General features: G+C 51.4%; 1 protein-coding gene and 1 long non-coding RNA gene across 2 annotated transcripts; one reads left to right on the top strand and one right to left on the bottom strand.

The window, feature by feature from the left end:
- Positions 1-246: 246 nt before the first annotated feature.
- On the top strand, positions 247-4,674 carry LOC142929795 (uncharacterized). Its single transcript, XR_012945943.1, has 3 exons — positions 247-1,059; positions 2,217-2,325; positions 3,818-4,674. It is a non-coding gene; the product is annotated as an uncharacterized LOC142929795 (long non-coding RNA).
- A 4,546-nt stretch (positions 4,675-9,220) lies between these two features.
- Positions 9,221-13,541, bottom strand: LOC116948899 (growth arrest and DNA damage-inducible protein GADD45 beta-like). The gene is made up of 3 exons (XM_032966127.2): positions 13,196-13,541; positions 12,108-12,218; positions 9,221-11,663 (listed from the first exon to the last, which is right to left on the bottom strand). The coding sequence occupies exons 1-3, from the start codon at positions 13,390-13,392 to the stop codon at positions 11,240-11,242; spliced, it is 732 nt and encodes a 243-aa protein (XP_032822018.1). The 5' UTR covers positions 13,393-13,541; the 3' UTR covers positions 9,221-11,239.
- Positions 13,542-17,542: the final 4,001 nt, after the last annotated feature.

The following is a 17,542-nucleotide window of genomic DNA, read 5'->3' on the forward strand; positions in this document are numbered from 1 at the left end:
TCGACTCGGCTTCAAAATTAGCACCTGGTGCGGTGTGTAAACATCGCCACTGGGGAGACAAAGGCGGTCGGGCGTGGTGGTGGCCACCCCACCCCCTCGTGTACCGTTGCCGGGACTTCATAGGTGCTCGCTAACAGCACTTGCCACGACAGTCTGTTAAGGCTATACGGGGGACCTTTGTCTTTGTTTCGTGTGATTATTTACGCACGCACGCACGCGTGTGTGCGTGCGTACGAGAGTGGATAATTGAATCATTTGGCGGGACCCCGGGGTCCCGCAAAAATCAGATCAATAATTATTATTTTTCAGTCCGCCCACTCGTGATCCCGACAGCAACGCGCCGCCCGCCCAGACTCGCACCAACAAGCGCCAGCAGCAGCAGCAGGCGGCGATCAACACGACGGGCGCCACCCCACCGGGCAAACGCGAGCCCCGGGGGGCGTCCGCCGCGATCGCGCGCGGCGACAACGCCCTCCGGTCAGCCGTTGATCCTCAGCTTCTTTGCCGAGGCGAGCCCGCCGCCCCCCAGGCAGTGAATTTAACGTGTTTATGTAATTTTTCAACTTTTTACGAAACTTAGTGTCCCCGAGTTGCTCTCGACGAGGCCAATCGATTGACCACTAGTTTTGTTGTTGTCGGTAAGGCAGCAAGACTCGTGTCGCTACACGGTTTTTCCAACCCCGGGGCAGCGATGGGGACCCCGGGGTCCCGCCAGTTGCTTCAATTGTCGGGCGCTTTGTCCGCGTTTGATTCCATGGCACAACTCTCTCACCTTCATCACCGGTCGCTCGAGTCTCTTTATCGACCCCAATGCGCACACGAGGGCCAAGGCGATCATTCCGCGAGACCCTCAAACGCAACGGAATTGATTTAATAAACACGTCGTCCAAAAAGGCCAAACCCACGTTTCGGCGGCTAATTTTGATGCCGCTATAAAAAAATACCCAGGCTGTGGGTAAACATTTTGCAATAATTTGCATGGAAGAGCCAAGTCATTCGTTCCTGTGTGCCCTCCTTCGACTCCACTCCACTCCGCTCCCTCGCAGCCACCGGCCCCAGGTGAACAAACATCAAGGGGCTCGCGTGCGTTGCCCGGACGAGAGACACAAACAGGGTGCGTAGGTGGGTGGCTTGTGGGGTGGGGGGGGGGACGAGACTGATTCGCGGAACTCTCGCCACTGACCTCTCTGTTTAACAGACCACCACCACCGGTATTGTGTCTAAGTTCAAGTTCCTCGCAGAGGGGGTGGTGGGGGGGTGGTGGGGGGGGGGGGTCGGAGGGTCGGTGGGGGGGTTGTTAGGGGGGTGGGGTGGTGGGTGAGGTGGTGGGGAGGGTGGGGGTTAGTGGGGGGTTGTGGGGGGGTGGGGGGGTTGGTGGGGGGCTCGCAAAACAACCCCGTGGCGATCTTCGTTCGCGTTGTTCGCAGATGCACACAGAGGTTGTGCGAGTGAAGCTGCTGGCTAAACGCAAGTTTGGCTGTACTCTTTGGTTCTTTCGGTAAAGTCACGTAGATAGTGACTTTACCGAAAGAACCAAAGACTATGGATTCCTGCAGTCACGAAAGCTTCAAATCAAGATTGAAGTTTGGCTGTGGCTGGTTTGAAACTTGAGCCTCCGAATCCTTCCCCCCATCCCACACCCCTCCGATTGGCACGGTTGGCTACGTACGGCGCGGAAGAAATTCGACATACACTGTCTGTCTGTATTCACGTTGCTGATGGACGATGGAAATATCCGCCAGTTCGTGTGTGCTTCTAATCGTGGAGAGAGAGAGAGAGAGAATTAGGTTGTAAATAATTCAAAGTCATGATTTGCAATTGCCCCGGTTAAAGGACTGCCGGATAAAGGCCCTCGACGTGTCGTGACATACTTCACCATTCTGGTCGGCGCTGGTTCCTGAAAGTTGTTGATGGGAGGGCGTGGCCAGGATCTCAAATCACCGCTCATCATTGATGGGAGCCGATGCCGGATATCAAACTCAGGTGTCATTGGGCTCGATATTCAGGTCGTGCGCGCGAACCGATGCCCCCACAACCACCACCGAATAAAAAAGTTTAGGCCTGAAAACAAGTAAAGTTAAAAAGTGCTTTTTAAATACGTACAGCGTGTTATTAAAATATATATTACTAATCAAATATACAAATATATGTTTTGTTTAAATAACTTCCGTATCGAATGCGGTGGTACTAATTTGCATGTCACGTGGTCTCGGCAGTGCAATTCTTGCATTTTATTTTGGGAATGGATCAACGTTGGTGAATCATTGGAGGGGTTGGTGGACCAGGCACAGAATGGCGCAAACTCTCGGCCAACAGGTTTGCCAGGTGGGTGGTAGTACAGGAAGCATGGTTCTCATCTGTTTGTGTGGAACAGAGAGTGAGACAGAGAGACACACACACGGACAGAAAAATAAGGAGTCACAGAGAGACACAAACGCATAGACAAAGAGAGACACACGGATTGCATAGACAGGCATTGAAGACTCAGATAAACACAGAGACACACATAGAGACACGTATCGTTCCGGGGGGGGGGGGGGTCTTACAAAATTAAGTGGGGGGGAAGCTACACACACGCGTGTATTGGGCATGGCGTAGCGAGGTAAGCATATAGAGTTCAGTTGAGTGCTGGGTTTTCTAAAATATCGGTCAGTAGTAGAGTGACTGTTTCGTGGGGTCAGGAGAGAAAGGGCTGAGTGGAGTTGTGCTTGGGGGAGAGGGAGATGGAGGGGGAGGGGGCTGGAGGGGGGGTGGAGGGGGCTGGAGGGGGGTGGAGGGGGAGAGAGATGGTCATTGTCCGTGAGTGGCAGCTGCGTTGGTGTCGAGTTTCCCCAAAATTCACCCAGAGACGCGCATGCGCACACGGGACAACATCGCGCGCACACAACGCGCACGCATCATCACGATTAGAATAATCATCATAATTACCGGCATCACCGTTACTATTTACGTCATCATTAACTGCATCTTTCGTTACCGTTATTATCAATCATTATTACCACCACCACCACCATCCCAAAGGGGCAATCGCTAAAGTATGTCCCTGTAAAAACGTGTATTTGTGTGTTTGAATGCATGCGTGTGCGTTTAATTGTTCTGTGTGTGGCTATATGCATGTGCATACGCATGTTTGCATGTATGTATGTACGCGTGTGTTTTAATTGCATGTGCGTGTTTGTTCACTGTATTTTTAGCAGTGTGTCTGCGTAGGCGTGTGTATGCATGCCCGCTGAGCTACGAACCTGGCGACCCCAGTTCGATTCTCGCTCACGGCCAACACCGGTGATAGAGATTATCAGAACTGGTCCTGGGCCTCCCCTAGGTCGACTCAGCATCAAATCAGTACCTGGTGCGGTGTGTAATTATCGCCACTAGGGAGACAAAAGCGGCCGGGCGTGGTGCTGGCCACCCACCCCCTCGTGTGCCGTAGCTGCATTCAAAGGATGCGTAACGCGATTTTGGACGATTTTTTGACCCCCCCCCCCCTCGTCACACGGTGTCACAAAAAGTGAGACCCTCCCCCCCCCCTCAAATATGACGTCACAAAGCTCTGCTCCCCCCCCCCCCCCCGCCCAAAAAACATATTTCCATTTTGAAAATAAAACATGCTTCAAATCGCTTTAAACTATTGTCATTGTAGTGCGTATTTTATGTGGCGCTGCACTCTGATGTTGTAGGAATTTTTATTTATTAAAAAGTCTATTTAATTAAGTAGAACATGTTGTCTATATTTATTTAAAGTTGCGCATTTTGATGTGACGTCACATTTCTCAACCCCCCCCCCTCGTCACAAATGTGTGACCCCCCCCCCTCTTAGGTGCGTGACGTCATTTATGGACGGCCCCAAAGGCTGCCGGGTGACCTTTGTCTCTGTTCCGCGCTCGCAGTGCTATCTGCGTTCAACATTCTTCGTCGTTGGCATTTCGAATTTCCCCGTTTATTGGAGAAAACAATTCCACAAAAACAGATTGAGTTTGACGTGACTCTTTTTTTCCTGCCATTACACAAGCGCAGTCCGAGAAGATGACAGTGAAAAAACAAACATACTTACACGGCGTGCGGCCCAATCGCTGTAAGCCTCTCTGCACTACCCCGGGATGGTTTGCTCACGTTGGCGGCGTTAAGAGATCGTTGTGTCTTGATTTGAAGCTTTCGTGACTGCAGGAATCCATACTCTTTGGTTCTTTTGGTAAAGTCACGTAGGTAGGAAATAAAATAAATCAGCGACGTTTCGGGCGCAACACAAGCGTCCGTCATCCGATGGGAAAGCGATGGTCTGCTGTGTTTTAAAAGGTTTGAAATGGGTGTAGCGTAAGGGCCATAAAGAAGTGGCCGGGGCTAGTGATGTTAATGTGAGAGATTAGCATGATGTTAATGTGAGAGATTAGCATGATGTTAATGTGAGAGCTTAACATGATGTTAATGTGAGAGATTAGCATGATGTTAATGTGAGAGATTAGCATGATGTTAATGTGAGGGATTAGCATGATGTTAATGTGAGAGATTAGCATGATGTTAATGTGAGAGATTAGCATGATGTTAATGTGAGAGATTAGCATGATGTTAATGTGAGAGATTAGCATGATGTTAATGTGAGAGATTAGCATGTAACTGTAAGATAGGAGGAGAGTGGCCGTGTGGCAGTCATCCCGATCCCCTCCCCTGCCCCCAGTTCCCCCCCCTCGACCCCCCCTCGAACCCCTCCCTCGACGCCCCCCCCCCTCAACCCCTACCCCCTCCCTCGCCCCCCCCCTCGACCCCCCCCTGCCCCCCCCCTTAATAGGTCGCAATCCAGCTCAGAGGTGTTACCTCTTGAAGTGAATTCCACACAGACAGACACACAGACAGACACACATACAGACACACACAAACATAACCATTCAATATATAAATGGCCCAACGCGTGTAAATGCGTCGTCAGCTATTGTTCCGCGCGCGCTCTCTGAGTCAATCTGACCTCTTCAATGCCAAAGTAAAAGCGGCGATTCTTGCTCGCGTGACCTTTACAAAGGGCATTCCTCGCTGCCCCGTGCGTTGCAATGACGGCCGGGAGAAGCCCGTGACTAATCTAAGATCGCCACAGCCAATCGCGATATTTGTATTTTTGTCTATTGTGTTTGTGCTAAACGCCAAATATATATTTTTTTAAAAACACGTACTTCCCCCCCCTTGTTACGCGAGCCGGTACATTCGCTAAGAACTGGCCAATGTTGATTGACAAACACACAGTTGGTGCCAGCGTCTTGCTTTTGTCATGTAATGCACCACCACAACACCCCTTGTTGTTGTCAACTATATTTGTTTTGCTCGCCAGCGTTAATGTTTCTGTTGCCGTGAGTTATTTCGTCATTTACAGAATTGAATTATCGCTCGGTGTCCGATGGATTTTGTTGTCGTGCTATCCGCGCGCGTGATACTGGCCCGTTATCGTCCTTGAGCACTTGAGACGTTCCATCACCATCGAACCCAGGGCTCTGCCTCTGTCTGGGTGAAACATCGAACACAGCCAGCTTCTTGTACCGGCCGAGTCTTCCCGGCAAGTGAGCCAGTGCAGTTGTCACATCAGATTGTTTCTCTGCTCTGTACTGGCCAGTGAACCAGTGCGGTCTCTATACCGGTCAGAGTCTCTGGCCAGTGAACCACTGCGGTCTCTATACCGGTCAGAGTCTCTGGCCAGTGAACCAGTGCGGTCTCTATACCGGTCAGAGTCTCTGGCCAGTGAACCAGTGCGATCTCTATACCGGTCAGAGTCTCTGGCCAGTGAACCACTGCGGTCTCTATACCGGTCAGAGTCTCTGGCCAGTGAACCAGTGCGATCTCTATACCGGTCAGAGTCTCTGGCCAGTGAACCAGTACGGTCTCTATACCGGTCAGAGTCTCTGGCCAGTGAACCACTGCGGTCTCTATACCGGTCAGAGTCTCTGGCCAGTGAACCACTGCGGTCTCTATACCGGTCAGAGTCTCTGGCCAGTGAACCAGTGCGGTCTCTATACCGGTCAGAGTCTCTGGCCAGTGAACCAGTGCGGTCTCTATACCGGTCAGAGTCTCTGGCCAGTGAACCAGTGCGGTCTCTATACCGGTCAGGATCGATAGCCAGGGAACCGGTTCTGGCTAAGCCTCGATGTCCTGTCCCACCACATCTTCACTCGCGCAGTGCCAATACCACGTTGCGAAAATGATCCCGGGCAGTGGCGGTGTTGAAACCACGTTCGGCTGTGCACGATCAGCGATTTTAAGGCTCTGCAGATCTGGTAACTCACAGCCTATAGCAACTGGGAGACGACAGAAAAAAATATATATAATCATTATCCATTATGTATCCACTGCTGGATGAAGCCCCCCCCCCCCCTCCTCTGAGCCGTGCCAGGAGTGGGAAGTTTGTTTGACCGTACGTCACCACGCTGGTCAGCTCAAGTTGGTGTAGACGGGGAAGATAGATGCGGGAACGTAGAAGTACAGTACAATAATACAACGATGTATTTTTGCTTGCACCGTCTTCTGCTGCCCACGACGAAGGCAGCCGGGCGCGGTTTTGGCCACCCACCCCCACGTGTGCCGTGCCGGCCTTCATAGGTGCTGCTCGCTCACGGCACTTGCCCCAACAGTCTTTCGAGGATACACGGGGCACCTTTCTCTTTGTCACTCGCTCACAGCTGCTGCTATCAACTGCTGCCGGTCATTCATCGCACAACAGCATGTGCCACACAGTGGAGCGGGGAGTCTAACCGGGCAAGGGGTCCTGCTGGGCTGGTGGGTTCCGCGCGCTGCGTTGGGGCCGAGGTGAGGCGAGTCTGGGCAGTGTCGTGCTGAACGGGGCAGTGCTTCACCCCCCCTGACCCCCACTTGCCGTCGTGGTGGTGGTGGCGGTGACGCAAGAGGCGCCACTCACTTGCAGGCCGAGTCTAGGGAATTGAGCAAGGGCTGAACGAGTGCGCAAAAGAAGCGAGCGTGGGGAGGGCGATGGACCAATCAGAGGCGTCATTTTGATCCTCATCCAGCAATAGATAGATCATGGATGATGATAATTATATTATGTAACACGATTTTTGTTCCTGGGTACTAAGCGTTATTTCCTTATTTCTTATGCCTCAAAAGTATCGAAAATGGCTATTATTCCTCACAAACTTTGCTTTTGTGACCAGGACTTTATGTGAACGAAAGACACAAATGCACACCACGTTTTCTCATTGAAAATAGGTAAATTTCTAAATACCACTGTCCTTGTTACACAGTTATTAGTGGATTTACGCTTAAAGAGGGAAAAAGGGCACGTGGATGCACGTTGCGGGTATCTGGTGCCGTGTGCAGCGGTTAGCCAACTGCGTTATGAACCCAACCACTCGGGTTCGATTCCCGCTCGCGGTCAACACCGGGTGACGATGATCTGAACCGGTCCTGCGCCTCCCTCAGGTCGACTCAGTCTCAAATGAGTAACCTGGTGTGATGTGTAGTAAACATGGCCACTAGGGGAGACAAAGGCGGCCACCCTCCTCGCCCCGCTGCCTCCCTTAACAGGTGCCCGTTAACACCACGTGTCGAAACAGTCGCGGTTTGGATGTCGAGGGGTAGATCTGTGTCTATCAGGGGGCGCGGGGCTCTGTGCAAATCGCACCCCGGATACGCCGTTCCCTAGGCCCGGTACGCCTCTGCCGCCAGGTATGAATTGTCCGCGTAGCGCGTAAAGCTGCACGCGTTCCACACTCCAGGCCACGCGTTCCATACTCCAGGCCACGCGTTCCAGATTCCAGGCCACGCGTTCCGCCCTCTGTTTTCCGCAAGCGCCGGGCGACGCCAGTTCTCCGCTGCACTCGAACTCCATCACGACCGGAGCGCGCTGGGCGTGATTCTGGCACGAGGCACGGTCCCTTGCCATAGTTGTGATCTTCGTCCTCGTCGTCACCGTGACTTACACTATACACACAACTCAAGCCAACGATTCTCAGCGACCCTTTACCACCATCATCATCATTGTCGTCGTCACGACAATCATTCTCATCAACATTGGCAGGATAATAGCCACAATGTGATCATCATTATCATCATGTTTCCAATATCATCATCATTGTTAGGATTCTCATTGTTACTACGTTATTTAATAGTGTGCGTATATTGCAGAGCTCTCTATTTACTAGGATGTTTCGTGGTCTCCCGTCCGTTCAGCTGTCCATTATTTTCACTCAAGAACTCTGTATTATATACTCCCTCAGTTGCATCCAGTTGTGCAAGCGTTGCTTATGTCGCTTAATTCGCTATCTCCTCCCTTTTTGCACTGTACCTACAATTCTCCCAAGTCAAGACACGGTTAGCCTATCGTTTTCTCATTACATGGCCAATATATCACAGTGACCCATCTAAAATTGTTTTAGTTTTTTGTACGTGAACATGCGTGTTGGAAATCATTCCGACTATTCCGAGCTTTGCGAGTGTATATAATATTGCAAATATGTACGTGGAAAGACAAATATATGGCCACTATATATGTGCGCGTGAATATATTATGTATGTTGCATGCATTATATATGACCGTTAAATGTGTTCACGAGTCACCGTGAACTGGCATGGGATTGTATAATCCCCCACCCGCTATAGCGGTCGAAATAGTCCATCCGAGCGGTGTATTTGCTACAAAAGAAATTCGTAAATCAATCATGACATAATCCTGCACTCTGCCATGACCATACTTCACCGTGGTGGTAAAGTACGGCCATGGCCGACACACGTTTTTGTGCAGGGCCATCATCATCAAGCAGCAGTTTGACAACGAGGCGACTCTGGTGTGGGATATAACTCGGGCAGGTTCATCCAGCGGTGTCGTTGGGTGCACAATCGAGTCGTTCAGGTTCCAGTGAGTGGTGAGGTAGTGTGGGCATGCCCCCACCACTTTCAAGATGTCTATAAAGGAAGGGGCTGCCTAGAGATCTCCATCGTCGTGACCTTTCTGCCAGCGATGGCGTTAACAAGCAAATTGCAGGGCGTCACCTTTACCTTAATTATCACTCCAGCGAGTTATTTGGGGATGCTGCTGCTGCGTTGGCATTGGTTCACAAGCACGATTAGTAAATTAAATAACCTAACGCGTTCATAAGTCAATCTATAATAGGCGACGTTTCAGGCAATGGACCTTCAGAACACGTGGCCAATGCAATCCAGAGGTCGCCACCTGCTCGTTTCCCCCTCCCAAGCCGCACGTAAAACAAAACACCGACAGTCTCGTGAAAAGTTCATTTTTTTATGTAAAGTTTATTTATGTACAATTTTGAGGATTGTAAAAGGGATTCTGAAATGCACGTGCAAACATCGGTTTGTGTTAAATAAATTGCATAAATACACGAACTTAAGATAACATTGCACGGAAAGGCAAAACTCAACTATAACCATAATACGAGTTTATATATAAATACAAAAATTATGCCAAATGGGTGAACACAAAACCAAAACAAAGTTATAAATAATGACACAAGTCATGAAAACGTCCACGTTATGGCGATTCAGACATCGTTGTGTGTGAACCTAGCCTGGCGCGGCTGCAACTCCAACAGGTACACACCGGCAGCTTTGCATTGGACGTGCAGTCTGTAGATATCCTGGGTAGTAAAACGCGTAATCGAGGATCATCATCATCCCTTGGTGCAATGGCAACACACGTGGGTGGGATGAATCTAAATCGCGTGTCGGGGACTCGCAGCCACTTGAGGCCGCTACATTCATTGCAAAATTAATTTCGTTTCTCTTCAAAAAAATACCCCAGGTAAGAACCAACTCGTGGTTCGTGACCATAACTTTTGAGTCCCTATTCGCAAAAACATTAACCGGCAGGACTCGTGCGGAGATTGTCGAGACTTAACCACAGCAAAAGGGGGTGAAAAATCCTGACCCCCCCCCCCCGTCACAAACACACACACACACACGTGTCCTTAATATGAAATCACAAGATCCACACAATGCGGGAAACACTGAGAGTCTGCACGCATTGCTCGCGTGGGCTAGTTAACGTTTCAAGTCGCCTCTGTTGCAGCCAACAAAACATGTAAGACTACAGTAGTAGGGATATTGCAGACATGTTCGTTGTTTAACCTTGTCATTGTTTAAATTAGGCCAATAAAAAAATATATATACACAATGCACACAACGCTACCACCATTCGACTGTTTGTTAAGATTACCAAACGTGTTTGAACGCACACGCAGTCCAGATCCACGACCACATTTAGTAACAAACAAAAAAAGCATTCGGAATATCATCATCGCAAAGCATCATCATCTCGGCGTTACTAATAATGCATCAAGAACTGCCATCGAAAGTGGCGGCTCCACCCCCCCCCCCCCCGCCCACACATTCCCACCCCCGTGCCCGCCGTTAACCGTGCGGGCGGAAACGGTTCGGAGTCGAGAACGAGTTTCCCCAAAGCCGCCAAAGCGTCACCGTGACGCACAGACCCACGGAGAGCCTCCACTCCCCCTCCCTCCTACCACAACCCCACTCTTTCCTCTGCCCTGCCCAGGCTTGTTGGGCAATACTGTCGATGCGGTTTATGTTTGCGTGGTGCACCATAAAACCCACTTAAGAGTTGCTATGTTCATGATGCTGCTACGCTTGTGTCATTGCGTGTGAATGTGCATCGTGTGAGAGTTGAATTTTCTCTCCCCACGCACATTTTATATCATTCATGAGAAAGTCCACAAGATGTCCACCTCGTGTCTTCTTGAATGAGTGTACTGCAACAATGCAAGTCCGTACCAAAAAAAAAAAAGGTGTAACTTATCTTCTTAAATCGAGTTCCACCCATCCCACTTGGGGCACTGGATTCCGCTCTTGTTGTTGAGGTTCGCCGTCGCTACAATGCTCTGTGCTCGATCGAAACATCCCCTCCAACTTCCACATCGGGGTGTCGAGAGCGTCTCTCCTCCTTGCCGCAGCAACAACAAAAAACTGAAGGCGATATCATCATCATCACCACGATCGGCGATCTTCCGCGCTCATCATCCTCCTCTCGATCATTGTTAACATTTTAATAATCGAGCTCCCTCTTTTTAAATCATCACCATTAATCTCCATCATCAATATTCTGATCCCTTATGATCTTCATCTTAACTCATCAATATAATCGCGGGGCCAAAAATGGCCATTTGCGAACGTTGCAACTGCTCATCTCTGCTCGCTGCTGCTATATCGACATAGCTACTGCCGTAGCCACCGCTGCTTCTGCAGCCGTTGCCCACCGTGGCTGCACCTGGCCGCCTCATCGCTCGGCGAGGTTCAGACACGGCACCCACTGATTGTTGTGGCGGCTGTCCGCGCAGAACGCCGCCACGGTGCGCAGCGGCCCCGCCGGCAGGGGCGCCGTGAGCAGCAGGCAGTGCAGGTCTCGGGGCTCGTCAGCCGTGTAGGAGAAGTAGGAGTTGGTGGTGTTGCAGCAAGACCCATCGTCGCTCTCGCAGCCTCCGGCTCCCACCACGCCGCTGGGAGCGCTCGCGCGTCCCGCACCAACACCGCCGCTCATCGCGAGCAGCTGAGCGAGGCGCTCCACGCCGCGCACTCGGATAACGTCGATGTCGTTGTCGCCGCAGAAGGCCTGGATGAGCGTGAAGTGGATCTGCAGGGCCAGGTCGGACTCCTCGTCGGCGTCGGCGGCCAAGAGGCAGAGCACCACGCTGTCTGGGTCACTGTGGAGCCAAACGGCGGGAGAAGGGTCACGGTGTTAGACGCGTTGGTATGAGCGGCGCGCGCAGATGGATATCGCCGTCGCTGGATGCATGCGTGCAGAGTGTAGTGTGCATCCACGCGTCTGCCCGTGCATTGAACTGTTTTCAAAGTTTCAGACAAATCTCGCGATGCGTGTGTCCCACCTCCCCCCCTCCTAGATCGACTCGGACCTAAACACATACACAGTATGTTGAACTTATTGCGCACCGTACGTAGCCAACCGTGCTAATCTGGAGGTGCGAAGGTGTGGAGCCTCTCCCCCTCCCGCCAAAAAAGTGAGTTTTGGCTCAGCACAACGGCCGGTGGGGGTGTCTGGGAGAGCAATCCACGCAACATTTAAATGATGCAGGAAGTGTGTATGTATGTGTGTGCCGACCGAACGGATGCCGATCGATCGAGCTTACATGTTCAGAAGTTTGGCCGCTTCGTAAACGCCGACGGTGAGATGTCCGTGCCTGTTCGAGCCCAGCACGAGATCCTCCAGCGCCTGTTCAACAGCTCCCACGTGCTCCATGCTGCACGACGAACAGCACGCAATGCGGAGGGGGGGGGAGGTGATGATGATGCACGGTGCCAAAAAAAGTCCCAGTATACGTTGCACACGAGAAACGGTTGTTGTTGAAGTTTAAAAAAAAAAAACATCGTTTTAAAAAACGTCGACAAAAAAAACACAAATTTGGTGCACGTTTGCAGCGAGCAAAGCGAAACGCAGCGAGCTGCGTTCAATCGCGAACAAAACACGTGTCCCACGGAGCGGGAGGGGTAAACTTGCAGAGAGCGATGCTGCAAACCACCCCGAGTAGGGGGAGTGCGAGAGTCTCCGCTAAAACGCGGCGCCGTCGCTAGCGAGTGACCCTGGGTCGCTATTCCCCACGCCACGTGCGGACTACCGGGACTGCGATAGCAGCATCGAGCAGCCCCCCCACTCAACCCACTCCAATCTCTACCGCGCTCCTCGAGATCCCACGAAAACAGCAGCTCCAATACGCACGCGTACAGATACATCGTCCCGCACACCCCCCCCCCCCCCCCCATCTCATCCTCACGTGAATCTTACTTCCTCGCTCGCCCTTACGCAATCGTCCGCTCGAGTTACACAAAGATCCCCCGTAAAGCATTAACAGACTGTTGGTGCACGAGGGGGTGGGTGGCCAGCACCACGCTCGGCCGCCTTTGCCTCCCCAATGGCGATGTTTACACACCGCACCAGGTATTCATTTGAGACCGAGTCGACCTAGGGGAGGCCCAGAACCGGTTCAGATAATCGTCACTGGGTGTTGGCCGTGAGCGGGAATCGAACCCGGGTCACCAGGTTCGTAGCGCAGCGCGCTAACCACTACACCACCGCTCCCCACACCGATAGATAACCACCATCCCCATCTCCCTGTGCACCAGTGCATTGGCCAGCTTTGTCCTCCGAATCAACAAACTCGCATGCTTCCTCATTCACCCCCCCACCATCACCTCCACCAGCGCCCCCGTCTCATCTCACCTCTCGATCGGGCAGATGTTTTCGTCGTTGGCCGCCCGCTCGCGTCCCAGAGTCATGCTGGGCTCGGGCAAGCCCCCCACTCTGTTGCGCTTGGCCCGCGGGAAAGCGAATCGCATCCGTCGCTTGCGGACGACGCCGCCGCCGTTGCTGCTGCTGCCGCCGCCGCTGCTAAAGTGAGTGGGAGCGGAGCCGTTCATTCGATTAGCTTTGTGCGGACGATGGAGGGCAAGGGTGGAGGAGGTGGAGGAGGTGGGGGTGGCACGGCAGGCAAGGGATGGAAGCAAGGAGGAGCTCGCAAGGGAGGAAGGAGCGAGTGGTGAGCCCAGACGGTGGCTCAGCGTTCTTTTAAGAGGACGGAGGAGGGTGACACCCACCCCCCTCTCACCTACCGCTGGCCCCGCCTTCCAATTGCTGACTCCGCCCACAGCTCCGCCCCTCTGCCGCTAAATCCCGCCTACCGCCCCCGCCCACCGCCCACACAAAGCCGCTTCCCATTGGGCGATGCCGCTGAGGGCAACGCCCCTTGCCGAGCGAACCCTCCCACTATCCCCCTCCCTCCTCCATCTAGCCCCACCCCCCACCCCCGCTCCTCCGACCCCCCCCCCACTCCGCTCTCTTTGTCTCTGTCGATATTCGCATGCAAATGCGGCGCTGCGCTTTGCGCGCTCCGCTACAAGGCGCCGCGTGCATTCACATTCACGCGCGCCTTGTGCTTCACCATTACCGTGCACGCGCCGCGAGGTTACGACGGACAAACACAAAAGTTGCGGCGGCTGGGGGGGGGGGGGTAGTGGCACGGGGAGAGGAGGTGTTCATCATCAATTGGGCCTGCCGTGTGTGCGTGTGTCTGTCGTGGTCGCGTGTGATTCATAGGGCATTCGAGAGACGAAAGACGACACTTGCGCGCTTTTGCTGCGTGAGTGTTGCGCCGTTTGAACTCTCACCAACAGCGGTAGTTGACTGCCGCGCAACTCCAGAGGAGGAGGAGGTGGTGGTGATGGAGGGGGGGGGGGCTCCATGCGGGTCCGTGTGTGCGCGCTGCACTAAGGGGTTAGCGGTTCGTGCAGCGGTCAGCCCGACGCGCTACGAACGCGGCCACCCGAGTTCAAATCCCCCGACCATCTACACCAGTGACGATTATTTGAACCTGCCCGCGGCCTCCTACTGGGTCGACTCGGCCTCAAATGACTACCGCGCCTGGTGTGGTGTAAAACGCATCGCCCCAATGGGGAGACAAAGGCGAGCGGGGCGTGGTGCTGGCCACCCCATCGCGTCGTTCGCCGTGTCGGCCTTCGTAGGTGCTTGCGAACAGCACTTGCTCTGACGGTCTGTTACAGGCTATACGGGGTGGAGGGGGGGGTCTTTGTGGGGTGTGAGTTGCACGTGCGTGATTGAGCGGTTTTCGCACATATAAGTTCGGGTCCAGAACCACTGCTTACAGTGGCGGGCGTTTAAACGAGTTGTCAGACACGAAGTGCAAACGTCAGCACCGGGGAGACAAAAACGGCCGGGCGTAGTTCTGACCATAAGCGTCTTCTGCGCGCAGTTCCGACTTTTTAATAGGTGCTCGCAAACAGCAATTGCCAGGCAACGTCGAAGGTGTTTACACGCCGCGGTGGCGGCAGGAGGAAAGGAGGGATTGGTTGATGGGTGATCATTGTGCCTGAGTGATTGCACGCGGCCTCCTTATTCCACGTGAACGCGCGTGCGTGGGCGAAACGCGTCTCGCCCCGCGTGTCTCCTCCAGCACGGCGAGCGCGCGCACGTGGGCGAGTACGCACGTGCACGCGCGTGCACGCGCGAGCGAGCGATCTAAGGGAGGTGAAGGCGAGCGAATTAGCGAACGAGAGCCGTGTTTTTTTTTTGGGGGGGGGGGCTTGTGATGGCAACACCGGTGAACGCATTGCAAGTTCCCCCACTCCCCCCCGCCCCTACTCTTCTCGCACGCAACGCGACATTACCGGGCAACTTCATAACGACTGTCGATAAGATGCAACATTGATAACGAAAATGTTTAGAGCGCAGCGCAGGTGGCACGTGGGTATTGTTTGACCATACTACGTTCGTCGAAAGGGGCGGGCGGGAGGGTGTAACAAAGGGCCGGTTTCCATATCACTCGCCACTGATGGTAGCCGTGGTCGGGAATCCAACTTCAGTGGGCCGGGTTCAGACCGCAGGGCGTCAGATGTTGCTCCACCACCCACTCCCGGCATGTGCATAGACTACTATGCATATGCATATTCACTCCGTGCGCACGTTGCACATATGTACATAGTAATTGAGCTGCCTTGGTATTGGTGGTGCAGGAGCACAAACACCAGCAACAACAAAGCAACACCAATTACCATTTGACCCTATACATTTAAAGCTTTAAGACTGGGCGAAGTTTTGAGCAGTTTATCCATGACGTCTATACACTATATTGTTTCATACTCTTTGGTTCTTTCGGTAAAATAGAAGACGTTACGTGTAAAAAAACAATATTTAGATTTGAAGCTTTCCACGCTCTTCGGTTATTTCGGTAAAGTCACGTAGGTAGAAAACTTAACATAGGTAGAAATAAAATACATTATAGTTTTATTAAAATTAATTAAACAAAATATTTAAAATAAAACATAGTTTTAAACTTATAGTTTTCTTTTATTTCTTCCTACTATAAGTTTTAGAAATAAAATGAAACTATAACTTATACTAAAATAAAGCTTATAGTTTATAGTTTTATTTTAGTATAAGTTATTTTTTTTATTTTATTATATTATATAAGTTTTACTTTATTTCTACCTACGTGACTTTACCGAAAGAACCAAAGCGCATGCATTGCTTTAGTCACGAAAGCTTCAAATCTAGATTGTTTTTTTTACACGTAACGTCTTATAATAGGTAACTGTTTATAACTGGCCAATTTTAAAACTGTTCATCAGGATATATTTTCTTAAAATGTCATTCTTATCAGGCACCCACGGTGCGTAGTGTGCAGTCTCCACCTAATGTTTCATCTCTCTATTCTTTTATCCCTCTGTGCTATGAAGAAGAGTCATTGCCCGAAACGTTGCATAATGCAATTTTTTTCTTCTTTGTTTGGAGGTTAGGTAGGCAGCTCTTGAGCAAAAAGCCTTCAAAACGTGGACGGTTATGCGCACGTTCGGTGCAAAAAGAGCTTTATAGCTCATCGGATTCTTCCAGTATAAATATTCTGATTCTGGCTCTAGACACGAGAACATCAGAGGAGAAAGAGCAACTCCCATTGACTCTGTGGTGGAGTGCATCGATTCTAGCTAACAGCACTTATCCCAAACCGTCTGTTAAAGCCTATCAAGGGGATCTTTGTCTGTATCGATAAAATAGTCAGTTTATTTCAGGTAAGGTCAAACTCAGCCAAATAAGCTCCTTTTTCTATTATTAATTACGACCATTTCTCCAAATAATGTCTCCAGAGCAACAATGCATATCTCCATTAAAGTTATTACAACAACACATACAGCAGTCCCAAGGCTCGCTGTAACCACAACACCGCAAGCAACATCAGCAGCAGCCCAGGGGACACGCTGTTCATGGGTGCACGGGTTGAAGTCACGATGCCCGTCGTCTCTCTCTCCGTGTCGCTCGCTGTCCCCTCGCCGCGCCTGCAGGGCCCTCTGGTGGCAGCTGCTCGTAGCATCGGAATCGCTTTGCCCGCGGGTTAAAGTGTCAAACGTATTTATTTTATATTTGACCAGGTATACCTCTATAGCTCTTTTTCAGATGATAGCTCAACGAAGTGGCTTATCATCGTGTGGAAATTGAGAGCAACCATATGCCCTAAACGCAGTCTGATTTTAAATGTGTAGGGGAAACCGTAGGATCCGGAGAAAATCTCACGCCCCAACGGGGAGAGGGAGACACGAAAACTTCAAATATACAGCAGGCACCAGGGTGGGGTTCGAACCCACGACCTCCTGCATACCAGGCGAGGGAGTTAACATCTCCTGCTGCTACATTGGGTTAACATCTCCTGCTGCTACATTGGGTTTTTATATTTTTTCGTAAAAGATGTTTTCAGCAAATTAATAATGAGTTGTGTTGTTATTAATATTATACACGTGGGAGGGAGGAGGAGGAAACCGGAGCACAAGGAGTAAACCACGCGGATGGAAACAGATGGCGATTAGTCAACAAAAACGTAACGCATTCATCAATAGCAATGATCTTAAAAAGTAAAAAAGGATATAATAGGCGACGTTGCAGGCAATGATCCTTCTCCATACCACATAAATAGGTCAGAGAGAGTGGGTAAATAAGAGTTGGAGACTGCACTTTACACCGTGGGGCCTGATAAGAGTTGAAATTTGCTCAATAAGCTTCCTGTTT

The sequence above is a fragment of the Petromyzon marinus genome, chromosome 35 (assembly GCF_048934315.1).
Source record: "Petromyzon marinus isolate PM22_M1 ecotype Great Lakes invasive population chromosome 35, UKy_Petmar_22M1.pri1.0, whole genome shotgun sequence".
NCBI classification, from domain to species: Eukaryota; Metazoa; Chordata; class Hyperoartia; order Petromyzontiformes; family Petromyzontidae; genus Petromyzon; species Petromyzon marinus.

Bases quoted from the DNA above. Each gene is read 5' to 3' on its own strand.
- LOC116948899 (XM_032966127.2), bottom strand. From the start codon at position 13,392: ATGAACGGCTCCGCTCCCACTCACTTTAGCAGCGGCGGCGGCAGCAGC. The intron at 12,219-13,195 runs GTGAGATGAGAC...TTCGTCGTGCAG, and splicing joins AACATCTGCCCGATCGAGAG to CATGGAGCACGTGGGAGCTG. The intron at 11,664-12,107 runs GTAAGCTCGATC...TTGGCTCCACAG, and splicing joins GCGGCCAAACTTCTGAACAT to TGACCCAGACAGCGTGGTGC.